Below are 20796 nucleotides of genomic sequence, written 5' to 3' on the forward strand. Positions count from 1 at the left end.
TTCCTTTGCTCAGCAATCTTTATTCAGTTCTTCTTGGGGGTGGGATGCCTCCCTTCCCATGCTCCCACCCCTCCCATCCCAGAGCTCCGTTGGGCTCAGTGTCCTCTGTTGAGGGAAGGTCTTGGTGCCCAGATGCCTGGTCTGCAGGAGAGGGAGGAACCTTGTCCCTTTGCAGGAGTCGCTGGTCTCTTCTGTTGTGGGGAAGAAGGAAGGTGGGAGGGGCAGTCCACCAGCACTCAGAGCTCCGTTATGTCTCCAGCTGGGGTTGCAGGGTAGGGGGGACTGGGGGTGTCCCCCAGCCTCAGCAGACGGAGGGCCTCGGGGATGAGGCTGCCAGGGTAGCGCCAGAGAAGCAGCTCAGAGCAAGGGCTTCTAGAAGAAGAAATGACTGTCAGGGCATGGGGCTAAGGCTGGCCTAGCTGAGCACCTCCCACCAGGTCCAGGTCCCCAGGGACTCCTGGGTTCCCAGCACTTTCCAAAGAGCGAAGATGAGAAACAACCCAGAGGTCAGCTAGAGCTAAAAATGGCACGATGAGGCAGGGCCTGAGGTCAGCTGCGAGGACCGCCTGTGATTCTGCAGAAGGCCTGGCCAGTGGAGGAGCCTACCTGAGTGGGGGCAGGGCTTGGGGGAAGGCCATGGGGGGGCTGCAGTAGGGGTGGTCATTGTGCAGGCTGAGTTGAGAGAAGTGGGTGGCCATGTTCTCCTCAGACAGAAATTGCTTGCGCAGAGGCTCCCTGGGGAGAGATGGGAGAGAGGCAGGCTGGGATATTGAGACAGGAGGCAGCCTGTTGGGGACCAGAGGTGACAGAGCTCTCGTTGGGAGTCCCTCCCTGCCCCCAAACTCACTGCTCCTCCTCCAGGCGCCGCTTGGTGCTCATGGGCACAGCTCCTCGGAGAGGGGAGCTGGGGAAAAAAGAGAGCCTGGTGCACCCCACCCTCTTGGCCCCTTCCCAAGGATATGCCTGCCTGAGCCTGCAGCATCAGCCAGGAGCCCCAAGCCCATTACTGTCTCAGCTGGTGCTGGTCCCCCCTCTCCTGGGCCATCCAGCAGCGTACTTCGGAAGTCTGGACCCTGAACTGCAGCCCCAATACCATCTCAGCTCACGCCTAAGCCCCACCGATTCGCCCCACCCCGTGTTCATCCTGCAGACCAGCCCTGAGCACCCAGCCAAAGCTCCTGCGGCCCTTGGTCAGGCCCACCCTGGTCCCCCACACGCACCTGGCGTCCAGGCCCCGAGTCACCCCCAAGGCGGCCCGCGGGAGGCGCTGGGCCCCACCCTGGGGGCCTCGCTCCAAGGGCTGCTGAAGGATCATTGGGTTTTGGGGTCCTGCGGGTGGGATCTGGGCGACAGGGGAGGAGTCTCTGAGGGCGTGGCCCAGCGAGGATGGGCGTGGCTTTAGGCGGGCACAGCGGCGAGGTTCTGCGCGGGCGCCGAAGAAGGGCGGCGCGTGGCGGAAGGCAGGCTTGCTCCTCGGGGTGGGGGAGGGTATCCGGCTTAGCGGGGCTGCGGTGGACACCACTTCTTAATGTCGGGGGTCTTCGCGGCGCTCACCTCGGCTCCTGGGGTTCAGGACGGTACGCAGCAGCCCCCTTCGCGCCGAAGGCAGTAGGGCGCCACGGAGAGGAACCGCTGTAGGCACGTAAGGCCTCGTGAAGTTGCGTGGCACGCGGAGCACTCTGGGACTTGTAGTTCTGGAGATGGAGCGAGCTGTGCCGCTCGCGGTACCGCTGGGTCAGGTGAGACGGACGTGGTGCGCGTTGCCTTCTGGGATTTGTAGTCCATTCATGGCTGGGACGGGGCGGGCAGGGAATTGTGCCCTTTGAGTCCTATTTTGCCTGGGCTATTTGTGGAACTCAGACGCTGACCGGGGGGCGGGAGAGTAACCCAGAAGTGCCTCAGGGGCTTAACGCAAGACAGAGAGTAGGGATTATAAATCAGTACGTTTTTCTATGTTGGGGTAGTAGAGCCACCCCTATTTTTTTTTTTTAATTTTCTAGTTCCTGCAAAGCACTTTTTTTTTTTTTGAGACGGAGTCTCACTCTGTCAACTAGGCTAGAGTGTAGTGGCACGATCTCAGCTCACTGCAACTTCCGCCTCCTGGGTTCAAGCGATTCTCCTGCCTCAGTTTCCTGAGTAGCTGGGACTACAGGCGTGTGCCACCATGCCCAGCTAATTTTGTGTTTTTAGTAGATACAGGGTTTTACCGTGTTGACCAGGCTGGTCTCGAACTCCTGACCTCAGGTGATCCTCCCGCCTCAGCCTCCCAAAGTGCTGGGATTACAGGTGTGAGTCACCATGCCTGGCCACATTTTTTTTTTTTTTTTTTTTGAGACGGAGTCTTGCTCTGTGCCCCAGGCTGGAGTGCAGTGGCGCGATCTCGGCTCACTGCAAGCTCCGCTCCCCCGGGTTCACGCCATTCTCCTGCCTCAGCCTCCCGAGTAGCTGGGACTACAGGCGCCCACCACCTCGCCAGGCTAATTTTCTTGTATTTTTAGTAGAGACGGGGTTTCACCGTGTTAGCCAGGATGGTCTCGATCTCCTGACCTCGTGATCCGCCCGTCTCGGCCTCCCAAAGTGCTGGGATTACAGGCTTGAGCCACCGCGCCCGGCCATTTTTTTTTTTGAGATGAAGTTTCACTCTTGTTGCCCAGGCTGGAGTGCAATGGCTCCATCTTGGTTCACCACAGCCTCCGCCTCCCAGATTCAAGCAGTTCTCCTGCCTCAGTCTCCCAAGTAGCTGAGATTACAGGCATGCGCCACCACTCCCAGCTCATTTTGTATTTTTAGTAGAGATGGGTTTCTCCATGTTGGTCAGGCTGGTCTGGAACTCCAGACCTCAGGTGATCCGCCCACCTCGGCCTCCCAAAGTGCTGGGATTACAGGCGTGAGCCACTGCGCCCGGCCCCACATTTTTAAATTTTTTGTTGAGACGGAGTCTCACTATTTTGACCAGGCTGCTCTCGAACTCCTGGCCTCCCCAAGCAGTGGATGACAGGCATGAGCCACCACACCCGGCTTCAGCACTGAGTGACAGCCCCATGGAAAGCTCTTGTCTATACACTAGCTCATCTAATGGTGATGGAATCTTCTGTGAGCTCCACTTGACAGTTGAGGAAGCTGGTAGGAGAGTGCTGGGTGCTTGCTCAGAGGTCCCTGAGGCATCACCTCGACTCGCCCCTTCTTCAGTGTCTTCTTGGAGCCGCCCATGGGACTGCATGGGCAAGTGCTGGCTTGGGGCCGGGCCGCCTCAAAAGAGGGCTGAGAAGTCAGGACAGTGGGAGGCCTGGCAGGTGTTGGGGGAAGCAGGAAGGAGTCTGTGGCTGGGAGGTTTCATACATCCCAGGCAGGCCTCATCCAGTTCTTCCCTGCAGACAGAGGTGTTCCAGGCCTTGCAGCGGCTCCATATGACCATCTTCTCCCAGAGCGTCTCACCGTGTGGGAAGTTTTTGGCGGCTGGCAACAATTATGGGCAGATTGCCATCTTCAGGTACCCTCTGCCGCTGTCCACCCATTAGCCCTGGCACTTGGCCCTCATGGGACGGATGCCCCTGTTTCTGACTCCTGGGTCCCCTCCGCTGTCCCCTGCAGCTTGTCCGCTGCTTTGAGCTCCGAAGCCAAAGAGGAAAGTAAGAAGCCGGTGGTGACTTTCCAAGGTGGGTATAGCTGTGGAGTCTGGCTTCGGGACTTTGGGTGGAATTGGTCAACTCAGTTCTGCATTTCTCTTTAGCCCATGATGGGCCTGTCTATAGCATGGTCTCCACCGATCGACATCTGCTTAGTGCTGGGGATGGGGAGGTGAAGGCCTGGCTTTGGGCGGAGATGCTCAAGAAGGTAAGGAGTTGAGCTCGGGAAAGGGCTGGGGTGCCGGGACCCAGAGAGAGCCTTTGAGGTCAACTGGTATTTTCCCTTTTGAAGGGGTGTAAGGAGCTGTGGCATCGGCAGCCTCCATACAGGTGAGCCAGGGCCACATGGATAGAGGGGGCATCGGGGTGAAGTGACTTCCTCACTGACCCTGCCTTTCCTTCCCCAGGACCAGCCTGGAAGTGCCCGAGATCAATGCTCTGCTGCTGGTCCCCAAGGTCTGAGCCCCATGTGACTGTTCTTGTCCAAACTTTGATCCTTCACCCTCTGCCTACCCTGATTTGACATTGACTTCCTGCCTCACCCTGCTCCCTCCACAGGAGAACTCCCTCATCCTGGCTGGGGGAGACTGTCAGTTGCACACTATGGACCTTGAAACTGGGACTTTCACGGTGAGCAGGGTCTTGGAGCCCTAGAGCAGGTCCAGGCCAGGGAGAGGCACTCTTCCTAGGTCTCCTCCTGACATCGCCCCTCTACATGCAGCGGGTCCTCCGGGGCCACACAGACTACATCCATTGCCTGGCACTGCGGGAAAGGAGCCCAGAGGTGCTGTCAGGTGGCGAGGATGGAGCTGTTCGACTTTGGGGTAAGGAGGTGGCTGGCTGGAGGGCAAGATGGCAGTGAAGGAGGCTGAGGTGAATGGGGCACCACTCACAGTTCTTTCCCCGCAGACCTGCGCACAGCCAAGGAGGTCCAGACGATCGAGGTCTATAAGCACGAGGTGAGGGTCTGTCCATGGCCATTGTCCTCTTCCCCTCCCGCTCCTTGAATTCTGCATGTCTTCACCTCTTTCCCTCCCCCGCCGCCCAGGAGTGCTCAAGGCCCCACAATGGACGCTGGATCGGATGCTTGGCAACTGATTCCGACTGGATGGTGAGCTGGGCAGACTGTGGGATTGGATGGCAGCTCCGGGCCCTGTCAGCTGTGGGCCTGTAGTTCACAGCTGGGGACTCCCACCTTTCTGTCCAGGTCTGTGGAGGGGGCCCAGCCCTCACCCTCTGGCACCTCCGATCCTCCACACCTACCACTGTCTTCCCCATCCGGGCGCCACAGAAGCATGTCACCTTCTACCAGGACCTGGTGAGTCCCTCTCTCTCACTTCTGCCACCCCAACTGACTCTTCCCTTCAGTCGTGACCCCCGAGCACCTTCCCTGTCCTCTGCAGATTCTGTCGGCTGGCCAGGGCCGCTGTGTCAACCAGTGGCAGCTGAGCGGGGAGCTGAAGGCCCAGGTGCCTGGCTCCTCCCCAGGGCTGCTCAGCCTCAGCCTCAACCAGCAGCCCGCCGCGCCCGAGTGCAAGGTGGGTCTGGCAGGGGCCATGGGGTGGCTGGGGCAGGGGTGTGGGCAGGCCAGTCATGCCCCTCTTTCCTCCAGGTCCTGACAGCTGCAGGTAACAGCTGCCGGGTGGATGTCTTCACCAACCTGGGCTACCGAGCCTTCTCCCTGTCCTTCTGACCTCCGACAACATCCCCAGCCAGCCCAGGGTTTTAGAGTGTTTTTCATTTTCTTTTTTACAATAAAGTTTCAGGCTTTTTTTCCATGCTCTTTCTTTCCACGAATGGAGGCTAAATCGGTGGAGTGATTTATATATTACTCTGTCCCATCTTGATACATAAATACCCAGCCCCATCCCTGCCCTAGAAAAGATAGACCTATATTGATTCGGAAAATAGCTCTGTTCACCTGCCCCTGCCACCCACCAGGGGCTCCTGCCCCACAAAGCTGGCCCCTGCTCCGGATGAGCCCCTGCTGCCGATGAGCCCTTGCCCAGCATCCTGGGGTGGGGAGGGCATCATCTCCTTTTGGAAGATAATCCAGGCCCTGTCACTTAATTGGCCAGAAGAGGAAAGTGAGCCCCTAAGCGGGCAAGGGCAGCCCCTGGGCCCAGCCGTCAGGTCCTTCGGAAGAGGTTGCTGAGAAAGCCACCGGCGGGCCCGGGGCCCAGGCGCAGCGAGAAGCGGGGCGCGGCACGGCGCGGGGTCGACGACGACGCGGCGGCGTTCAGTTCCTTCTGGCGCTGTGAGCGCAGCTGCTGCCCGATCACCACCTGCATGTCGTCCTGCGGGAGGCCGTGGTCGGCTCAGCACCGGTCCAGCCCCCTGCCCTCCTCCGCACACGGACCCCGCCCCTCACCTGCCAGGCCTCCAGCTCCTGCGTGAGCGCCACCTTCTGGCGGATGGCGCGCAGCAGCTCCCGGTACAGGGAGTCTCGCTCCAGCGAGACGCGGTTGAGCTCCAGGGACAGCTCCAGGGCCCTAGGCGGGGAGGGGCGGACGACGCGTTTGAGGGCACTAGGGCTTCAGGGAGCCGGGGTGGCGGGGGAATTCTGGACCCGAACGGGAGGAGGGCTGCCAACACCTAGCTCAAGGAGGTCAGTGGGCCCCTGGGTGGGAGTGGGGATCATTATAACCCGTATCAGAAGAGGAATCAGGAGCCCAGGAGGGCCCAGAGGGCGCTGTGGTGGTGGTGGATGGCTTGAGGCTTACTTGTTCACGGCCTCGTCCCGGTCTGAGAGGGCACTGTGCAGGGCCTCCCCAGGGTCTTCCTGCGCCCGCAGCTCCTTCTGCCTCTGCAGCTCTTCCCGCAGGGACTGCAGCTCTGCCTGCTGCAGCAAGATCTGTGAGCAGAGGAGGGGCCGTGCGGCAGATGAGCCAATGGGCCTTTCAGTCCCTGCTTCTCCCAGCAGCCCCGACTCTGGCTTTCCCCAGCCCTCCTCTGCCTGCGACAGACACCCCAGGCAGCTGTAGCCCTGTGCTGGAGACTCCAAGATGAGCCCTCTGAGACCCTCAGGCTGGTGCAGGGTGGGGTGGAGCAGGGCTAGTGGGAGTGGTATAACCCTGCAGGAGGGATGCAGGGAGAAGCAGTGGAAGTGGAACTAAGCGGGGAGGTGCTGTCTAGGAAGTCTTCCTGGAGGAGGTGGCATGCAGGCTGGCTCTTGAAGTAAGTTTGTTGAGATGAAGACCGATCCAGGTATAGGGGAGCTTAGTGGGCAAAGGCTGGGAAGTGGACATGGGAGACAGAAACTGACAGCTAGAGGGGCCCTGCATCCAGCACAGTGCCCTCTCCCCCACCTCATCTTGCAGCTTGGCCACTTCCGCCTCCTTCTCCTCCAGTATCTCCGCTGGGCTGAGGGATGTTCGCTTCTTGGGGGGCTCTAAGCTCTCTTCCGGGGGTGAAGGCTGGGGACTGGATACCTCTCGGGTCTTTGGGGACCGGGTGGTCTGTGGGCCAAAGAAATGGGTTAGTGGTGTGGAGTCTATTAGGGAAAGGAGGAAAGGCGGAGCCTGCGACCCTCTCGATGGCACAGGTAAGGGGGCTGAGGGCCCACGAGCTCACCGGGGTGTCTCCCCGTGCTTCGGCGCTCTGGCCCTGGTCGCCGTCCTCGAGGCTGTGGGCCAGTTCTGACTGCAATGAAGCACCCGACACGTCGGCGTCCTGGAGGCGTGACTCCTCCTCCAGTTCGGAGACGCGCCGCTGCAGCCTCCGCAGCGCGCTCAGCGCCTCCTCGGCCTCGGACCGTGCGCGTTCCAGCTGTGGACGGTCCCGCAGACGGAAGCGCAGGTGGTCAGCGGGACGCACCCAGCGCCGGCATCCCGCGGCAGGTCCACGCGGGGGCGCCGTGGAGGGCCCCGCACCCCGTCGGCCCAGGCTGTTCCCGTTCCTGGATCGCTGGGAGCCTTGGGCCATGCACCTCCCTCAGCAGACACACAATTTCCTCGCCTATAAAGCAGGGCCCCACCTCGAAGAGCCCTATTCCCTCCCCTGCGCAGTCTACCTCCTCATTCACTAATTGTTTCATGCAGCATTTATCGGTGCTACTGAGGCTGCTTGTCCCACAGTAGCAAAAAGGGGCACTGGGATGTGAAGGCAGGCAAGCTGACCCCAAAATGCAGACTCCTTTGATCTCTAACATCAGACCCCGCGTCCTCTTTTCATTTCTTTTTCTCCATCTCCATTGCCCAGCCATGGTCTAGGGGCTGTCATTCCTGGCCTGAGCTCTGGCATCAGCCCCCTCCCTGCCCTTTCAGCTGCCAGGCTCTGATGTATTCTAAGAGCATGCCTCCCCTGCTTAACAGCCTTCCATGGCTCCCACTTGCCCATGGGCTAATGCCCATGCTCTTGTGGGCCAGCCTCTGGACCTCCCAGTGATCCAGATCTGGCCTCATCTCCCAGAAAACCCTGAAGCCATTGCTAAGGGTCCAGGCAGTTGTATCCCCTAGCCCTGCAGGTCACCTCCAGGTTGTGCTCCCGCCTCTCCCGCCTCAGCAGCAGCAACTCCTCGTGCGTGGTCTGCAGTCGGCCCTGGCCCTTCTCCACCTCCTCACGCAGGCCTCGGATCTGGGCCTCCAGGTCCTGCCGGCGGCTCTGCAGCATCTGGTTCTGGGGAAAGGCCTGAGAGCTGGGGAGGGGGGCAGCCCCCTCCCAGCCCCTGGCCCGGCTTTTTTGTCTCAGACAATCCCCCAGCCCCAGCTGAAACTCACTTCCCCCTGCAGACTCTCCAGCCGCGTCCTCAGCTCTGCCCCAGCCAGTGCCTGAGCCTGGCACTGTCCCCGAAGGGTGTCCAGTTCCCTCTGAAGTTCCTGCTCAGTCTGGGAGGCCTGAGGAGGTAGAAAGGGGGGCAGAGGAGCCTCAGCACCATGCCCAATGCACCCACTCCCCACTGGGGACCAAGGCGTCCTCCTCCACCTTGTCCACCTGAGCCAGCTGCTGGCTGAGCCGGAGGTTCTGCTCGCTGAGCTCGCTGAGGGCCCGTGCCCGTTCTCGCCCACTGTCCTGCCGCTCCGAGCGCTGCTCCCCGAGCTGGGCCCGCAGGGCCTCCACGTCCCCCTCCAGCTCCACGGCCCTGGCCTCCCACTCGGCTCCTCGGGCTGCCAGGCCTCGCCGGAGCTCATGGTTCTCCTGCTGGAGCCGCTGTAGGGGCCAGGGCAGAGGGACAGAGGCAGAGAGGCACCGATGAGACTGGACAGGCACAGAGAGATGGGGATGGAGGGACAGACACCTAGGGAGAAAGCCTAAGGGGGCCTTGTGTCCAAGATAGACACAAAAGCAAGGGAGAATGAGGGAGGAAGAATGAGCAAGACCCAGAGATTTAGAGGGAAGGTTCCGGGCAGACAGGACGCGTGCGCCCAGGGCAAGGGTGGGGATGGGGCTCTCTGATGACCACTCACCTCCAGCTGTTGCCTGGGCTTCTGGACCCGAGGTCGCAAGCGCCGTTTTTGGCGCCTGAGTCTGGCAGAGTTCAAGCCCCGGCCCATGGCAGCACACACCTGCTGTGTCCCAGGGGCTCTGGAGGCCTGGACTCTGCCCAGCCCCCTCCCCAGCTCCTGCTAGCCAGTTCCCTCTAATTAACCCTGGTCAGCCCCACCCCGGCCCCAAAACTTGTCTGACCAGCGGGGGAACGCCCTGGCACACCCAGATGCCCAGCGTGGGGAAGCAGATGAGTCGGGGGTTAACCTCTGGCCCACTCTCTCTAGGCCCTCAAAGCGGGATGGGCTTGGACGAAGGTGACAATTGTCACAGCTACTGCAGTGACTGGCAGGTACCCTGCATTAGGGGTTTATCTGCATTACTTCATTTCATCCACTAGAGGGAGAATCACTAATGTCCTGGGTTTAGATGAAACTGAAGCTCATAGTTGCTAAGTGCCTTGCCTAAGGACACACAGTCATTTATTTTTGTTTTTATTATTTATTATTATTTTGTTGAGACAGATCTTCACTCTTTTGCCCAGGCTGGAGTGCAGTGGAACAATCTCGGCCCATGGCAATGTCCGCCTCCCAAGTTCAAGAGATCCTCCTGCCTCAGCCTCCCAAGTAGCTAAGATTACAGGTGTGCACCACCTCGCCTGGCAAATTTTTTTTTGTTTTCTTAGTAGGGATGGGGTTTCACCATGTTGGCCAGGCTGGTCTTGAACTCCTGGTCTCAAACAATCCACCCTCCTGGGCCTCCCAAAGTGCTGGGATTACCAGCGTGAGCCACCATGCCCACACAATAACTTCACAAAGCAGGGATGCCAACTCAGGCAGCAGAACTTTTAACCAAATCCTGTAGGGACAATACAGCTTCAGGATTAAGCTGTCAGGTTCAAGGTCACATTGTCCTGGCTGATATTCAGCTCTGCTGATGCCTTGTGGCCTGGACACAATATCTCTAAGTCCATTCACCCACACTACTATCAATCCTCCCATATTTCCTGAGCTCCGCTTGCTCTGGGGTCTGCTGTCAGCGGCACATGAGACCACCAAGTTCACTGCTTCAAGTAGCTTAGAGTCCAGAGGGCATGGACACATGCCGGAGCCAGGTAATTTCAGGGGGACAGTAAGGGCTGCAAAGAGACCCAGGAAGTGATGGAGAGTAAGGAGTGGGGTGGGGGTGGAGGGTCCTTCAAGGAGGATGTCGTGTTTGAGTTGACTTCTGCAGGACAAGAAGAGCCACCAGAAAGAAGGCTAGGCATTAAGGGACAGCAAGTGCAAAGTTCCTGAGGGAACAAGCGTGAGTTCTTGGAGGAACTGAAAAGAGCCCTCATTGTCGGGGAGAGGGTGGATCGGCTGCCCTTCTTGGAGGAAGGGAGAAAGGGGTGGTGTTGCTGTGGTGAGGTCAGGGAGGAGCCCAGCTCGCTGGGACTTTTAGGCTCTGGGGAAGAGTTTCGGTTTCATTCTAAGTGTGAGGGGGAGATTCTGGTTGAGGAGTGAAATGATGTGATTTGCAGCTTTTGAAAATTCCGGGCTGTCCCTTAGAGAATGGGCTCCAGGGGTCAAAGGTGGAAGCTGGGGGCTGGGCGCAGTGGCTCATACCTATAATCCCAGCACTTTTGCAGGTTGAGGCAAGTGGATCACCTGAGGTCAGGAAGTCGAGACCAGCCTGGCCAACATGGTAAAAACCCGTCTCTACTAAAAATACAAAAATTATCTGGGCTTGGTGGCACACACCTGTAATCCCAGCTACTCGGGAGGCTGAGGTGAGAGAATCACTTGAACCCGGGAAGCAGAGGTTGCAGTGAGCTGAGATCGCACCACTGCACTCCAGCCCGGGCAACAGAGTGAGACTCCATCTAAAAAATAATAATAATAAAAGAGTGGAAGCTGGGGACTCAGGAGCAGGTGGCTGGAGTGTCTGGGGCAGAGGTGATGGAGGCTGTGATCTGTGATCAGCTTGGAGGCTGCAGAGCCAACAAGTGGGTGGTTGGAGTCTAGTCTAGAAGAATTAAAAGGGCTTGTGGATATTGGGGGGAGTTTGTACATTCAAGAAAGTTTGAGCGCATTGACTCACACCTGTAATCCCAACACTTTGGGAGGCTGAGGCAGGTGGTTTGGTTGAGCCCGGGAGTTTGAGACCAGCCTGGGCAACATGGTGAGACCCCATCTCTACAACAAATGCAAAAATTAGCCAGGTATGGTGGTGCATGTGTGCCTGTAGTCCCAACTACTCAGGAGGCTGAGATGGGAGGATTGCTTGAGCTCATGAGGTTGAGGTTCCAGTGAGCTATGATTGCACCACTGCACTACAGCCTGGGTGACAGAGGGAGCCCGTGTCTCGCCAAAAAAAAAAAAAAAAAGGCCAAGGAGGTGCACAGGCCCTGGTCCTCAAGTGGGAAGGCAAGGATGGGGACAGCAGGTGATGTGGGCATGGAATCGAGGGTGTGGAATCAAGTGCCACTTGTGTTGAGATGCCCACTAGGTGGCCTGGTGGAGAGGGTTAGCTACCCAGGTCAGGCTCAGGGCAGTGGTTGGGGCCAGTGCAGCAGATGAAGGAGGGTGTTCAGGAGACCAGATGTGAACCCCAGAGCAAGAATTTGGCCAAAAATAGAACCTGGGTAGAGGGAACTGTTCCTGCCTCATTGGGCTGGGCAAGAATCAATGGAGAGTCATGGAAAGCACTCAGCCCAGTGCCAGGCAGGGTGTAGACACCCATGACTGTTGCCTGGTGTTCTGTGATACTGCTGAGGAGCTAGACACAAGATCCAGAGAGGGCCAGCAGCTGACCCAGGGTCACACAGCTGGACAAGGGTCTGAACCCAGTTTTTTATTTTTTATTTTTTATTTATTTTTTATTTTTTTTGAGACGGAGTCTCACTCTGTCACCCAGGCTGGAGAGCAGTGGCATGATCTTGGCTCATAGCAACCTCTGCCTCCCAGGTTCAAGTGATTCTCCTGCCTCAGTCTCCCAAGTAGCCGGGACTACAGGTACACCCCATCATGCCTGGCTAATTTTTTTTTGTATTTTTAGTAGAGACGGGGTTTCACCATGTTGGCCAGGCTGGTCTCGAACTCCTGACCTCAAGTGATCCTGCCACCTCAGCCTCCCAAAGTGCTGGGATTACAGGTGTGAGCCACCATGCCTGGCCTGAGAATTCACGCCTTTTTTCCTTTCCCTTCCCTTCCTTTCCTTTCTTTTTTTTCTTTCTTTTCTTTTCCCTCCCTCCCTCCCTCCCTCCCTCCCTCCCTCCCTCCCTCCCTCCCTCCCTCCCTCCCTCCCTCCCTTCCTTCCTTCCTTCCTTCCTTCCTTCCTTCCTTCCTTCCTTCCTTCCTTCCTTCCTTCCTTCCTTCTTTTTTTTTTTTTTCAGGATCTTACTCTGTCATCCAAGCTGTAGTGCAGTGGATCATAGCTTACTGCAGCCTCAAACTCTAAAATTCCTGGGATCAAGTGATCCCCCTGCCTCGGCCTCCTGAGTAGCTGAGACTACAGGTGCCACCACCACATCCAGCTAATTTTCTTATTTTTTGTAGAGACAGAGTCTCACTATGTTGCCCAGGCTGATCTTGAACACTGGGCTAGTGATCTTCCTGCTTTGGCCTCCCAAAGTGCTGGGATTACAGGTGTGAGGTACTGTGCCCGGCACCCAGAGTTCCTGTTATTTACCACTAGGCAACACTGCCAGGGGGACTGGACCCAGCTCTGATCTGTTCCAATGTCCTCCCCCTGCCCCGCTGTCCTCCCCGGCTCCTCTCTCCGTCCTGTGCCTGACCCCCTTCCCTTGTCCTCTCCAGGCCCACCCATCCTCCTCTGCCCACCCGGCCACCCACCCAGTCCAGTGCTAGCTCACTTCCTCACGCTCCAAGTGCTGGGCGCTCAGCGTCTCCAGCTGCCGCCGCAGCTCCTCATTTCGCTCCAGAAGCATCTTGCCGAGCTCCGCCGCCAATAGCAGGTCTTTCTCCTTCTGCTGCAGCTGCAAGGCTAGGTCCTCGGGCTCCTCAGGCCCTGGGCCCCCTCCCAGGAATGAGTCCCTCCGCTCCAGCACAAAGGGGAAGAAGCCCTCGTCGCCGCTGGGAGAGGCGCCCCCCGAGAGCAGCCCCGACGGGAAGCTGGGCCCATCTGGAGAATTCATGTCACCTGCAGCATCTGCGGGGACAGGTGACTGCGGGACACTCTACTCTGCAGTCTGACAGGGGCTCACCCTCCGCCCAACACCTGGCCCTCCAGGAATTCTCCACCTGCTGCCAGCCTGCCAGGTCCTGCAGCCAGGGCTTCCTGAGCCACGAAGGGTTAATGACCTGTGTTTTGGCCACCCAGTTCCGTTAATGTCCCTGGGGTAAACTGAGGCAGCAAGCAGAAGGAAATGACCTGCCCAGCCTTTGGCCTCTGCTAGACAATCTCTGTCCCCAGGAAAGTTCATTCCAGTGCTCCAGGGCCACAGGCCACCTCCGCTCCCTCTCCCCTCTCTTCCCAGAACCCAGCAGTTTGGCTCCTAGCCCCTTGCCATCTGAGACAGTTCCCAGAACCCAGGTTCTCAGGGACTCAGCAGTTGGTGTTGAGCCCAGCCCCTTCTCCTCCTAGGAATGCAGGACCCTAAGACTTGGGAACTGAGGTGTCTTCGCCCCCAGGAATCCAGCTCCCTTCCCTACCAGAAGCCCGGATCCCGGCTGCTGACCTCCCAGCTCTCTCGCACTCATTCTCCTGTTACCTCCTGAGCAGGTGCTTTGACTCCACCCTCCAGACTCAGAGGTCCCCACCTCCAATGTCCCCCACCAAGGATTCCCACCTCAGTCCCCACTTTCCACAGGACTCAGGCATTCATGTCCCCACCCCTCCGGAGTCAGGAGTCCTGACCCTCAACCCCCCAGTTTCCCAGGGCCCTGGCGTAGGGCCCAGGACAGGGCGAGGTAACAGGTTGTGCCGGCCGCCCGACTGCAGCGCGGCTCGGAGTTTCTGTTTACTTCCTGGCCCGCCCCTGGGGACGGGAGCCCCGCGCTCCCCTAGGGTTGCTCAGGGGTTGGGGTTCAGGGGCTCAGGTCAGAGGGCCCGACGCACCGGGCTTACCAGCCCCAGCCCCAGGGGGGTCTCCACCCACTAGGTGCACACACCTGTGCTCCCCCTCCTCCTCTCGCCCGATGTCCATGTGCAGTCCTGCTCGCAGGACCTGAGTGTCACCGTGGTCCTAGCCCAGCCGCCCCTAGGCCGCTCCCGAGAATCTCCCTGACTTGGCCCTCGCTGGCCCCGCTCCCCCCACCCCCTCCACCCAAGAGACCCGGACATGGAAACCTCTCCCCCTACCCTTCCGCATTTAGCTGCCCAGGTGTTGGGGCCTCCAGCCCCCCGACCCCTGGCCCCAGGTGTCGGAAGCCCGGAGAAGGGGCTGGGCTCACCCCCGACGGCTGAGTTCCTGCCGGCGCCCCCGTTTCCCCGGCGATCTCGGTTCCCCTGCCCCCGCCCTGGTTCTCCAACCTTCTCTGCCGACGCGGCCGGACAAGTCCCTCCCCAACTCGAGGGGCCCTGCCCTCGGCGTCCCCCAGACTCTCACCCGAAGCCGCCGGGCTCCCTCCGAGGTTCCCGCGGTCTCCGGTCCCCTCTTCCGGAGGCGGCTCCAGGTGTGCAGCCGACACAGGTGAAGGGGCGGGGCCGCGGGAGAGGCCGGGGCGCTCCCTAGCTGCCTGAATGGCCGGGCGGGGTCGAGGGAGAGTCGCTTCCACCTGGGTGGGGGGCACTGGCCCATCCTGCTGTGGTTGCAAATGGCCCGGCCAGTTAACTGAGCACCTACTGTGTGCAGATCCTACATTGAGGTAGCCGCCGCTTCTTTGCCGTCAGGACTGCCTTGCCCTGTGGGGGTAGGAACTCATTAGCAATGACAACAACATAGAATCTGACATCTTAAGCACTCGGCTAACTAAACTTTTTTAGTTTTTAGAGATGGGATCTTGCTCTGTCACCCAGGCTGGAGTGCAGTGGCACCATCACTGCAACCTCGTCCTCCCAGGGTCAAGTGATCTTCCCACCACAGCCTCTCCAGTAACTGGGACTATAGGTACATGCCACCATGCCCGGCTAATTTTTGTACTTTTTGTAGGGGTGGGGTTTCACTATGTTGCCCAGGCTGGTCTCAAACTCCTGGATTCAAGTAATCCTCCCGCTTCAGCCTCCCAAAGTGCTGGGATTACAGGCATGAGCCACTGCTTCTGGCCAAGTAAACTATTTTATAGGCATAACTTGTTGACCTTTTTTTTTTTTTTGAGATGGAAATTTACTCTTCTTGCCCAGGCTGGAGTACAGTGGTGCCATCTCAGCTCACAGCAGCCTCCTCTCCTGGGTTCAAGTGATTCTCCTGCCTCAGCCTGACCAGTAGCTGGGACTACAGGTGTGCAACACTACACCCAGCTAATTTTGTATTTTTAGTAGAAACAGGGTTTCAACGTGTTGGCCAGGCTGGTCTCAAACTCCTGATCTTGTGATCCGCCCACCTGGGCCTCCCAAAGTGCTGGGATTACAGAGTGAGCCACCGCCCCAGCTCAACTTGTTGACTTTCATGATGACCTGATGAGGAGGAACTGTTGTCATCCCCATCTTACAGATGAGGAAGCTAAGGCTCGGGGGCGGGGGGGGTCCTCCACCTTGTTTGGGGTCCCTGGTCAGAACTTGAAGGTGAACAGCACAAGTGTGGCTTTAGGGTCATGCTCTTTACTGATTCCCATACCACAGACAAGGACACTGTAGCACAGGCAGTGAAAGTGACTTGCCCAGAGCCATGCCCGAGTCCGCATGGCTCCAGACCTGGTGCTCTCAGTTCCTGAGTTATGCAGAGCTGAGGACCATGCTGTTGTCTGGGACAGGGGCCTTGGTGTGGAGATGGGAAGGTCTGGGACTAGGGACCCAGGGTGGCTTGGGCAGCAGTGATGCCCCAGCCATGGCCTTGTGTCTTGTCACGATTTATCTCCAGACTCCAGGGCTCCCTGGGCCTCGTGACAGGGGCTCCTGGCCTGGAGAGCAGGTCAGATGGAAGGCTGGGAGCAGCGATGTGCTGGTAAGCATTTAACAACAGGCTCCCTGGTTAAAACAGAAGCCCTCGCTGGTTGCATTTGCCAATTTCCATGATGCAATACATGCTCCTTGGCTGACTTCAGCTACTCACCTGGCCTCACTGAGTTCGGAGGTAGAAGGGGCCGTGCACATCAGCTGTGGCTGGCCGGTGTCAGGTGGGTCCGTTCACCTCTGGCTGGGGGTCAGGACCCCTGAGTCTTGGGGGACTGGGGGCTACTTACCTGGGTTCTAGAAAAATAGGAGGAGGGTGGGCACTGGGACTCCTGGCTTGTGGGAAAAGGGGAGCAAGGACTCCTTGGAGGGATGACTTAGGAACTGGGACTCCTGGGTCCTGGGGCTGGGACAGGGTTTTCTGCCAGCAGAGAGTAGGGGAGCTGATTTGTCTTAGAGCCACATTGCCCAGCAAGGCTGCCACTTTCTCCCACTGCACCTGTGGGAGCAGCCTGGTAGCCTCCGGAGGGCTGAACACATCCCAGCCTCCCCGAGTGCTGCTATGTGACCCTCTGGAAATATAAGCTCAGTGTCCCCTCCAAATGCCAGTCACCCTGGGCCCCACTCACACCCACACTTAGCACATCTTGAGCGTCTCCTGCCAGGCAGACTGAGCTCATCCCGGGATGAAGTGATCACAGCCCTACTTCCAGAAGGTTCATAGTTCACCTGGGCCATGGGAGGGAGCATAGTCCTATAAACCAGAAATGAACCAATAAAACAGTACAGCAAAGGTGCTTGGCCCATGGGTGCTGGCATCACATGGCTTCAGTCCAGGAGCCAGTTGGCCACATACCAGATGTGATGTGTGTGCCTGTGCCCTTCAGCTGATTAACCTCTGCAGCCCTCAGTTTCCCCATCTGTAAAATGAGGATGATAGTTCCTAGCTTATAGGGATGTGAGGATTTTTTTTGAGACGGAGTCTCGCTCTGTCCCCCTGGCTGGAGTGCAGTGGTGAGATCTCGCCTCCCTGCAACCTCTGACTCCTGGGTTCAAGCGATTCTCCCACCTTAGCCACCTAAGTAGCTGGGATTACAGGCGTGCACCACCACACCCAGCTAATTTTTGTATTTTTAGTAGAGACAGGGTTTCACTGTGTTGACCAGGACGGTCTTCAACTGACCTCAGGTGATATGCCCACCTCCGCCTCCCAGAGTGCTGGGATTACAGGTGTGAGCCACCGTGCCTGGCCAGGTGTGAGGATTAAATGAGGGTGAAGTGCCAGCACTTAGTCCTTGCTGGTGATCTCCGCATGGCCACCAGAGATGACTCACCTGCATGTCACAATGTATTTCATCCTCAGAGCAACCCCATGAGGTCATGCCATTCACAGGTGAGGAGGCCAGCTCAGAAAGGCGAAGTCATTTGTCTGTGGGTACATAGCACAGCCTTCATCCCAGCTTGCCTAGCTCTCAGCCTCAGTCACTCTTGGGAAATTTGTGTTTTTGTTTTTTTCGGAGACAGGGTCTCACTCTGTCACCCAGGTTGAAGTACAGTAGCATGATCATAGCTCACAGCGGCCTTGAACTCTTGGGCTCAAGTGATCCTCCTGCCTCAGCCTCCTGAGTGACTGGGACTACAGGCAGATGCCACCATGCCCTGCTAACCTTTTTACTTTTTGTAGAGATGTGGTCTTGCTATATTACCTAAGCTGGTCTCAACTTCTGGCCTCAAGAAATCCTCCTGCCTTGGCCTCCCAAAGTGATGGACTTGGAGGCATGAGCCAGTGTGCCTGGCTTTGTATATTTGAATCTGGTCCTCAGTCGACTCTGGACCCAGGAGTCCTGGCCTCCATCTCCCTGTTGGGCCTAAGAGTCTTGGCCACCCAGCACACAGGGGCCCTCAGCCCTCGCCTCACCCCCCGGCTCCTTGCTGATCCCAGGAGAAAGATGAATAGGAGGGACACAGTGACCTCAGGGAAGGCCCAGGGAGGCTGGGACATGTCTGGTTAAGAAGGGAGGGATTGGCCGGGCACGGTGGTTCATGCCTGTAATCCCAGCACTTTGGGAGACCAAGGAGGGTGGATCGTGAGGTCAGGAGCTCAAGACCAGCCTGGCCAAGATGCTAAAACCCCATCTCTACTAAAAATACAAAATTTGGCAGGGCGCAATGGCTCACGCCTATAATTCCAGCACTTTGGGAGGCCGAGGCAGGTGGATCATGAGGTCAGGAGATGGAGACCATCCTGGCTAACACGGTGAAACTCCGCCTCTACTAAAAATATAACATCCTGGCTAACACGGTGAAACCCCGTCTCTACTAAAAAAAATACAAAAAACTAGCCGGGCGAGGTGGCGGGCGCCTGTAGTCCCAGCTATTCGGGAGGCTGAGGCAGGAGAATGGCGTAAACCCGGGAGGCGGAGCTTGCAGTGAGCTGAGATCCGGCCACTGCACTCCAGCCCGGGCGACAGAGCGAGACTCCGTCTCAAAAAAAAAAAAAAATAAATAAATAAAAAAAAATAAAAATAAAAAATTAGCCGTGTGTGGTGGCACGCGCCTGTGGTCCCAGTTACTCAGCAGGATAAGGCATGAGAATCGCTTGAACCCAGGAGATGGAGGTTGCAGTGAGCCAAGACCATGCCATTGCACTCCAGCCTGGGAGACAGAACGAGACTCCATCTCAAAACAAAAACAAAATCAAAAAACAAAACAAAACAAAATATAAAAATTAGCTGGGCGTGGTGGCACGCGCTTGTAATTGCAGCTACTCAGGAAGCTGAGGCAGAAGAATCAGTTGAACCCGGACAGCAGAGGTTGAAGTAAACCGAGATCGCACCACTGCACTCTAGCCTAGGTGACAGAGCGAGACTCCATTCCAAAAAAAAAAAGAAGGGAAGGATGATCACCCAGCCTCACCTGCTCTCCAGCCCAAGCAAGCCAGCTTCCCAGGTGCTTAGTTTGGAATGCCCTCACCGCCTTTCCATCCACCCACTGAGCCCTGGGGGGTTCGGAGTCTTGGCTGGGAGTTGAGGAGGGGTCGTCCCTGGGGAAGCTTTCTCAGATCTCACAATGCCTTGGGAGTCTATGCTGGGCATCCAGAGGCCAGTAGGACCCCACTCTGCTCCTTGCCCTTCCCCAGAAGCAGCCTGGTAGAAATAACTTGGGTCCAGATCCAGGTGCCTCCAGGCTTTTATGACATATGCTAAGTCCATGAACAGTAGGTAGTATTGTTTGGAACAGTAAAAACCTTTATATAAAATATTTCACACAGAATTCATTGTTCTGCAGCTTGGTTTTTTGTTCTTTTTTTTTTTTTATGTATGCTTATGTTTCCAAGTGTTTTCTCCCACTTATTTAAAAAAAAAAAAATCAGGGCAAGTATGGTGGCTCACGCCTGGAATCCCAGCACTTTGGGAGGCTGAGGAGGCGGGTGGATCATGGGGTCAGGAGTCCAAGACCAGCCTGGCCAAGATGGTGAAACTCCCTCTCTAATAAAAATACAAAAAATTAGCTGGGCATGGTGGCAGACGCCTGTAATCCCAGCTACTCGGAGGCTGAGTCAGGAGAATCGCTTGAACCTGGGAGACAGACAGACGTTGCAGTGTACTGAGAATGCGCCACTGCATTTCAGCCTGGGCGACAGAACGAGACTGTGTCTCAAAAAAAAAAAAAAAAAAAAATTAGCTTTGGCTAGGCACAGTGGCTCACACCTGTAATCCCAACACTTTGGGAGGCTGTGGTGGGCAGATAACTTGAGGCCAGAAGTTCCAGACCAGCCTGGGCAACATGGCAAAACCCCGTTTCTACAAACAAATATAAAAATTAGCAGGGCATAGTGGCGTGTGCCTGTAGTCCCAGCTACTCACAGGGCTAAGTCAGGAGGATCACTTGAGTCTAGGAAATGGAGGCTGCAGTGAGCTGAGATTGTGCCACTGTACTGCAGCCTAGGTGACAGAGCAAGACCCTATCTCAAAAAAAAAAAAAAATCAGCTTTATTGAGGTAGGTATTAGCTTCCTAGGGCTGATGTATGTAACAAAATATCCACCAGCTTGGGAAACAGAGCAAGACCCCCTCTCTACAAACAAAAATAATAATTAGTGGCACATGCCTGCGGTCCCAGCTACTTGGGAGGCTGAGGTGGAAGGATCCCTTGAGCCCAGGAGGTCAAGGCTGCAGTGAGCCATGATTGCATCACTACACTCCAGCCTGAATGAGAGAGCAAGACCCTGTCTCAAACAATAAAAGGAAACAAACAAACCGAAAAAATACAAACTGGGCTTACACAACAGAAAATTATTGTATTACAGTTCTGGAGGCCAGAAGCCTGAAATGAGGATTGGTTCCTTCTGAATTTCCCTCTTCTATAAAGATGTCAGCTGTTGAATTTAGGGCCCACCCTAAATCTAGGATGATCTTATCTTGAGATTTTTAACTTATGTCTGCAAAGACCCATTTTTCTTTTTTCTTTTCTTTCTTTGAGATGAAGTCTCGCTCTGTCACCCAGGCTGGAGAGCAGTGGCGCGATCTCGGCTCACAGTAACCTCTGTCTCCCCGGTTCAAGCAATTCTCCTGCCTCAGCCTCCTGAGTAGCTGGGACCACAGGTGCGTGCCACCACGCCCAGCTAATTTTTGTATTTTTAGTAGAGATGGAGTTTCACAATGTTTGCCAGACTAGTCTCAAACTCCTGAGCTCAAGCGATCTGCCTGCCTTGGCCTCCCAAAGTTCTGGGATTGCAGGCATGAGCCACTGCA

General features: G+C 57.0%; 4 protein-coding genes across 17 annotated transcripts in view; 2 read left to right on the forward strand and 2 right to left on the reverse strand.

The window, feature by feature from the left end:
* Positions 1-3656, reverse strand: HCFC1R1 (host cell factor C1 regulator 1; the record flags this gene model as incomplete). Its single annotated transcript, NM_001266213.1, is given in 6 exon segments — positions 1-372; positions 607-735; positions 848-904; positions 1221-1739; positions 3375-3490; positions 3592-3656. Coding segments are annotated over 4 exon segments (417 nt in total). The 3' UTR covers positions 1-236.
* On the forward strand, positions 1-5399 carry THOC6 (THO complex subunit 6). Of its 5 annotated transcripts, NM_001257916.2 has the most exon segments (15): positions 1-372; positions 607-734; positions 1220-1739; positions 3375-3490; positions 3592-3656; positions 3731-3834; positions 3919-3956; positions 4034-4082; positions 4185-4256; positions 4348-4450; positions 4536-4585; positions 4675-4737; positions 4834-4944; positions 5030-5164; positions 5239-5392. In NM_001257916.2, coding segments are annotated over 13 exon segments (1026 nt in total). In that variant the 5' UTR covers positions 1-372; positions 607-734; positions 1220-1700; the 3' UTR covers positions 5320-5392.
* The window catches only part of BICDL2 (BICD family like cargo adaptor 2), a 24876-nt gene continuing 9429 nt past the window's right edge, over positions 5350-20796 (reverse strand). For 2 of the 10 annotated variants that reach the window (XM_077985338.1, XM_077985340.1), the window contains exons 4-14: positions 17378-17472; positions 14602-14897; positions 12907-13218; positions 8559-8774; positions 8345-8461; positions 8097-8243; positions 7200-7394; positions 6935-7084; positions 6350-6480; positions 5998-6118; positions 5350-5923 (exon numbers count right to left, since the gene is read on the reverse strand). In XM_077985338.1, the coding sequence (XP_077841464.1) occupies positions 5756-5923; positions 5998-6118; positions 6350-6480; positions 6935-7084; positions 7200-7394; positions 8097-8243; positions 8345-8461; positions 8559-8774; positions 12907-13218; positions 14602-14793 (1749 nt within the window). In that variant the 5' untranslated portion in view covers positions 14794-14897; positions 17378-17472 and the 3' untranslated portion in view covers positions 5350-5755. Of the gene's footprint in view, positions 5924-5997; positions 6119-6349; positions 6481-6934; positions 7085-7199; positions 7395-8096; positions 8244-8344; positions 8462-8549; positions 8775-9031; positions 9602-12906; positions 13219-14601; positions 14898-16203; positions 16341-16678; positions 16798-17377; positions 17473-19909; positions 20008-20796 lie in introns of those variants that run through there. The other 8 variants (XM_077985341.1, XM_077985337.1, XM_077985339.1 and 5 more) reach the window with 8 other exon arrangements.
* Positions 13483-14595, forward strand: LOC100425474 (putative uncharacterized protein FLJ46214). Its single transcript, XM_015125459.3, is given in 2 exon segments — positions 13483-14140; positions 14143-14595. Coding segments are annotated over 2 exon segments (639 nt in total). The 5' UTR covers positions 13483-13818; the 3' UTR covers positions 14460-14595.

The sequence above is a fragment of the Macaca mulatta genome, chromosome 20, assembly GCF_049350105.2.
Source record: "Macaca mulatta isolate MMU2019108-1 chromosome 20, T2T-MMU8v2.0, whole genome shotgun sequence".
In the NCBI taxonomy this organism is placed as follows: domain Eukaryota; kingdom Metazoa; phylum Chordata; class Mammalia; order Primates; family Cercopithecidae; genus Macaca; species Macaca mulatta.

Bases quoted from the DNA above. Each gene is read 5' to 3' on its own strand.
- THOC6 (XM_077983589.1), top strand. From the start codon at position 3,408: ATGACCATCTTCTCCCAGAGCGTCTCACCGTGTGGGAAGTTTTTGGCG. The intron at 4,451-4,535 runs GTAAGGAGGTGG...CTTTCCCCGCAG, and splicing joins TGGAGCTGTTCGACTTTGGG to ACCTGCGCACAGCCAAGGAG. The intron at 5,165-5,238 runs GTGGGTCTGGCA...TCTTTCCTCCAG, and splicing joins CCGCCGCGCCCGAGTGCAAG to GTCCTGACAGCTGCAGGTAA.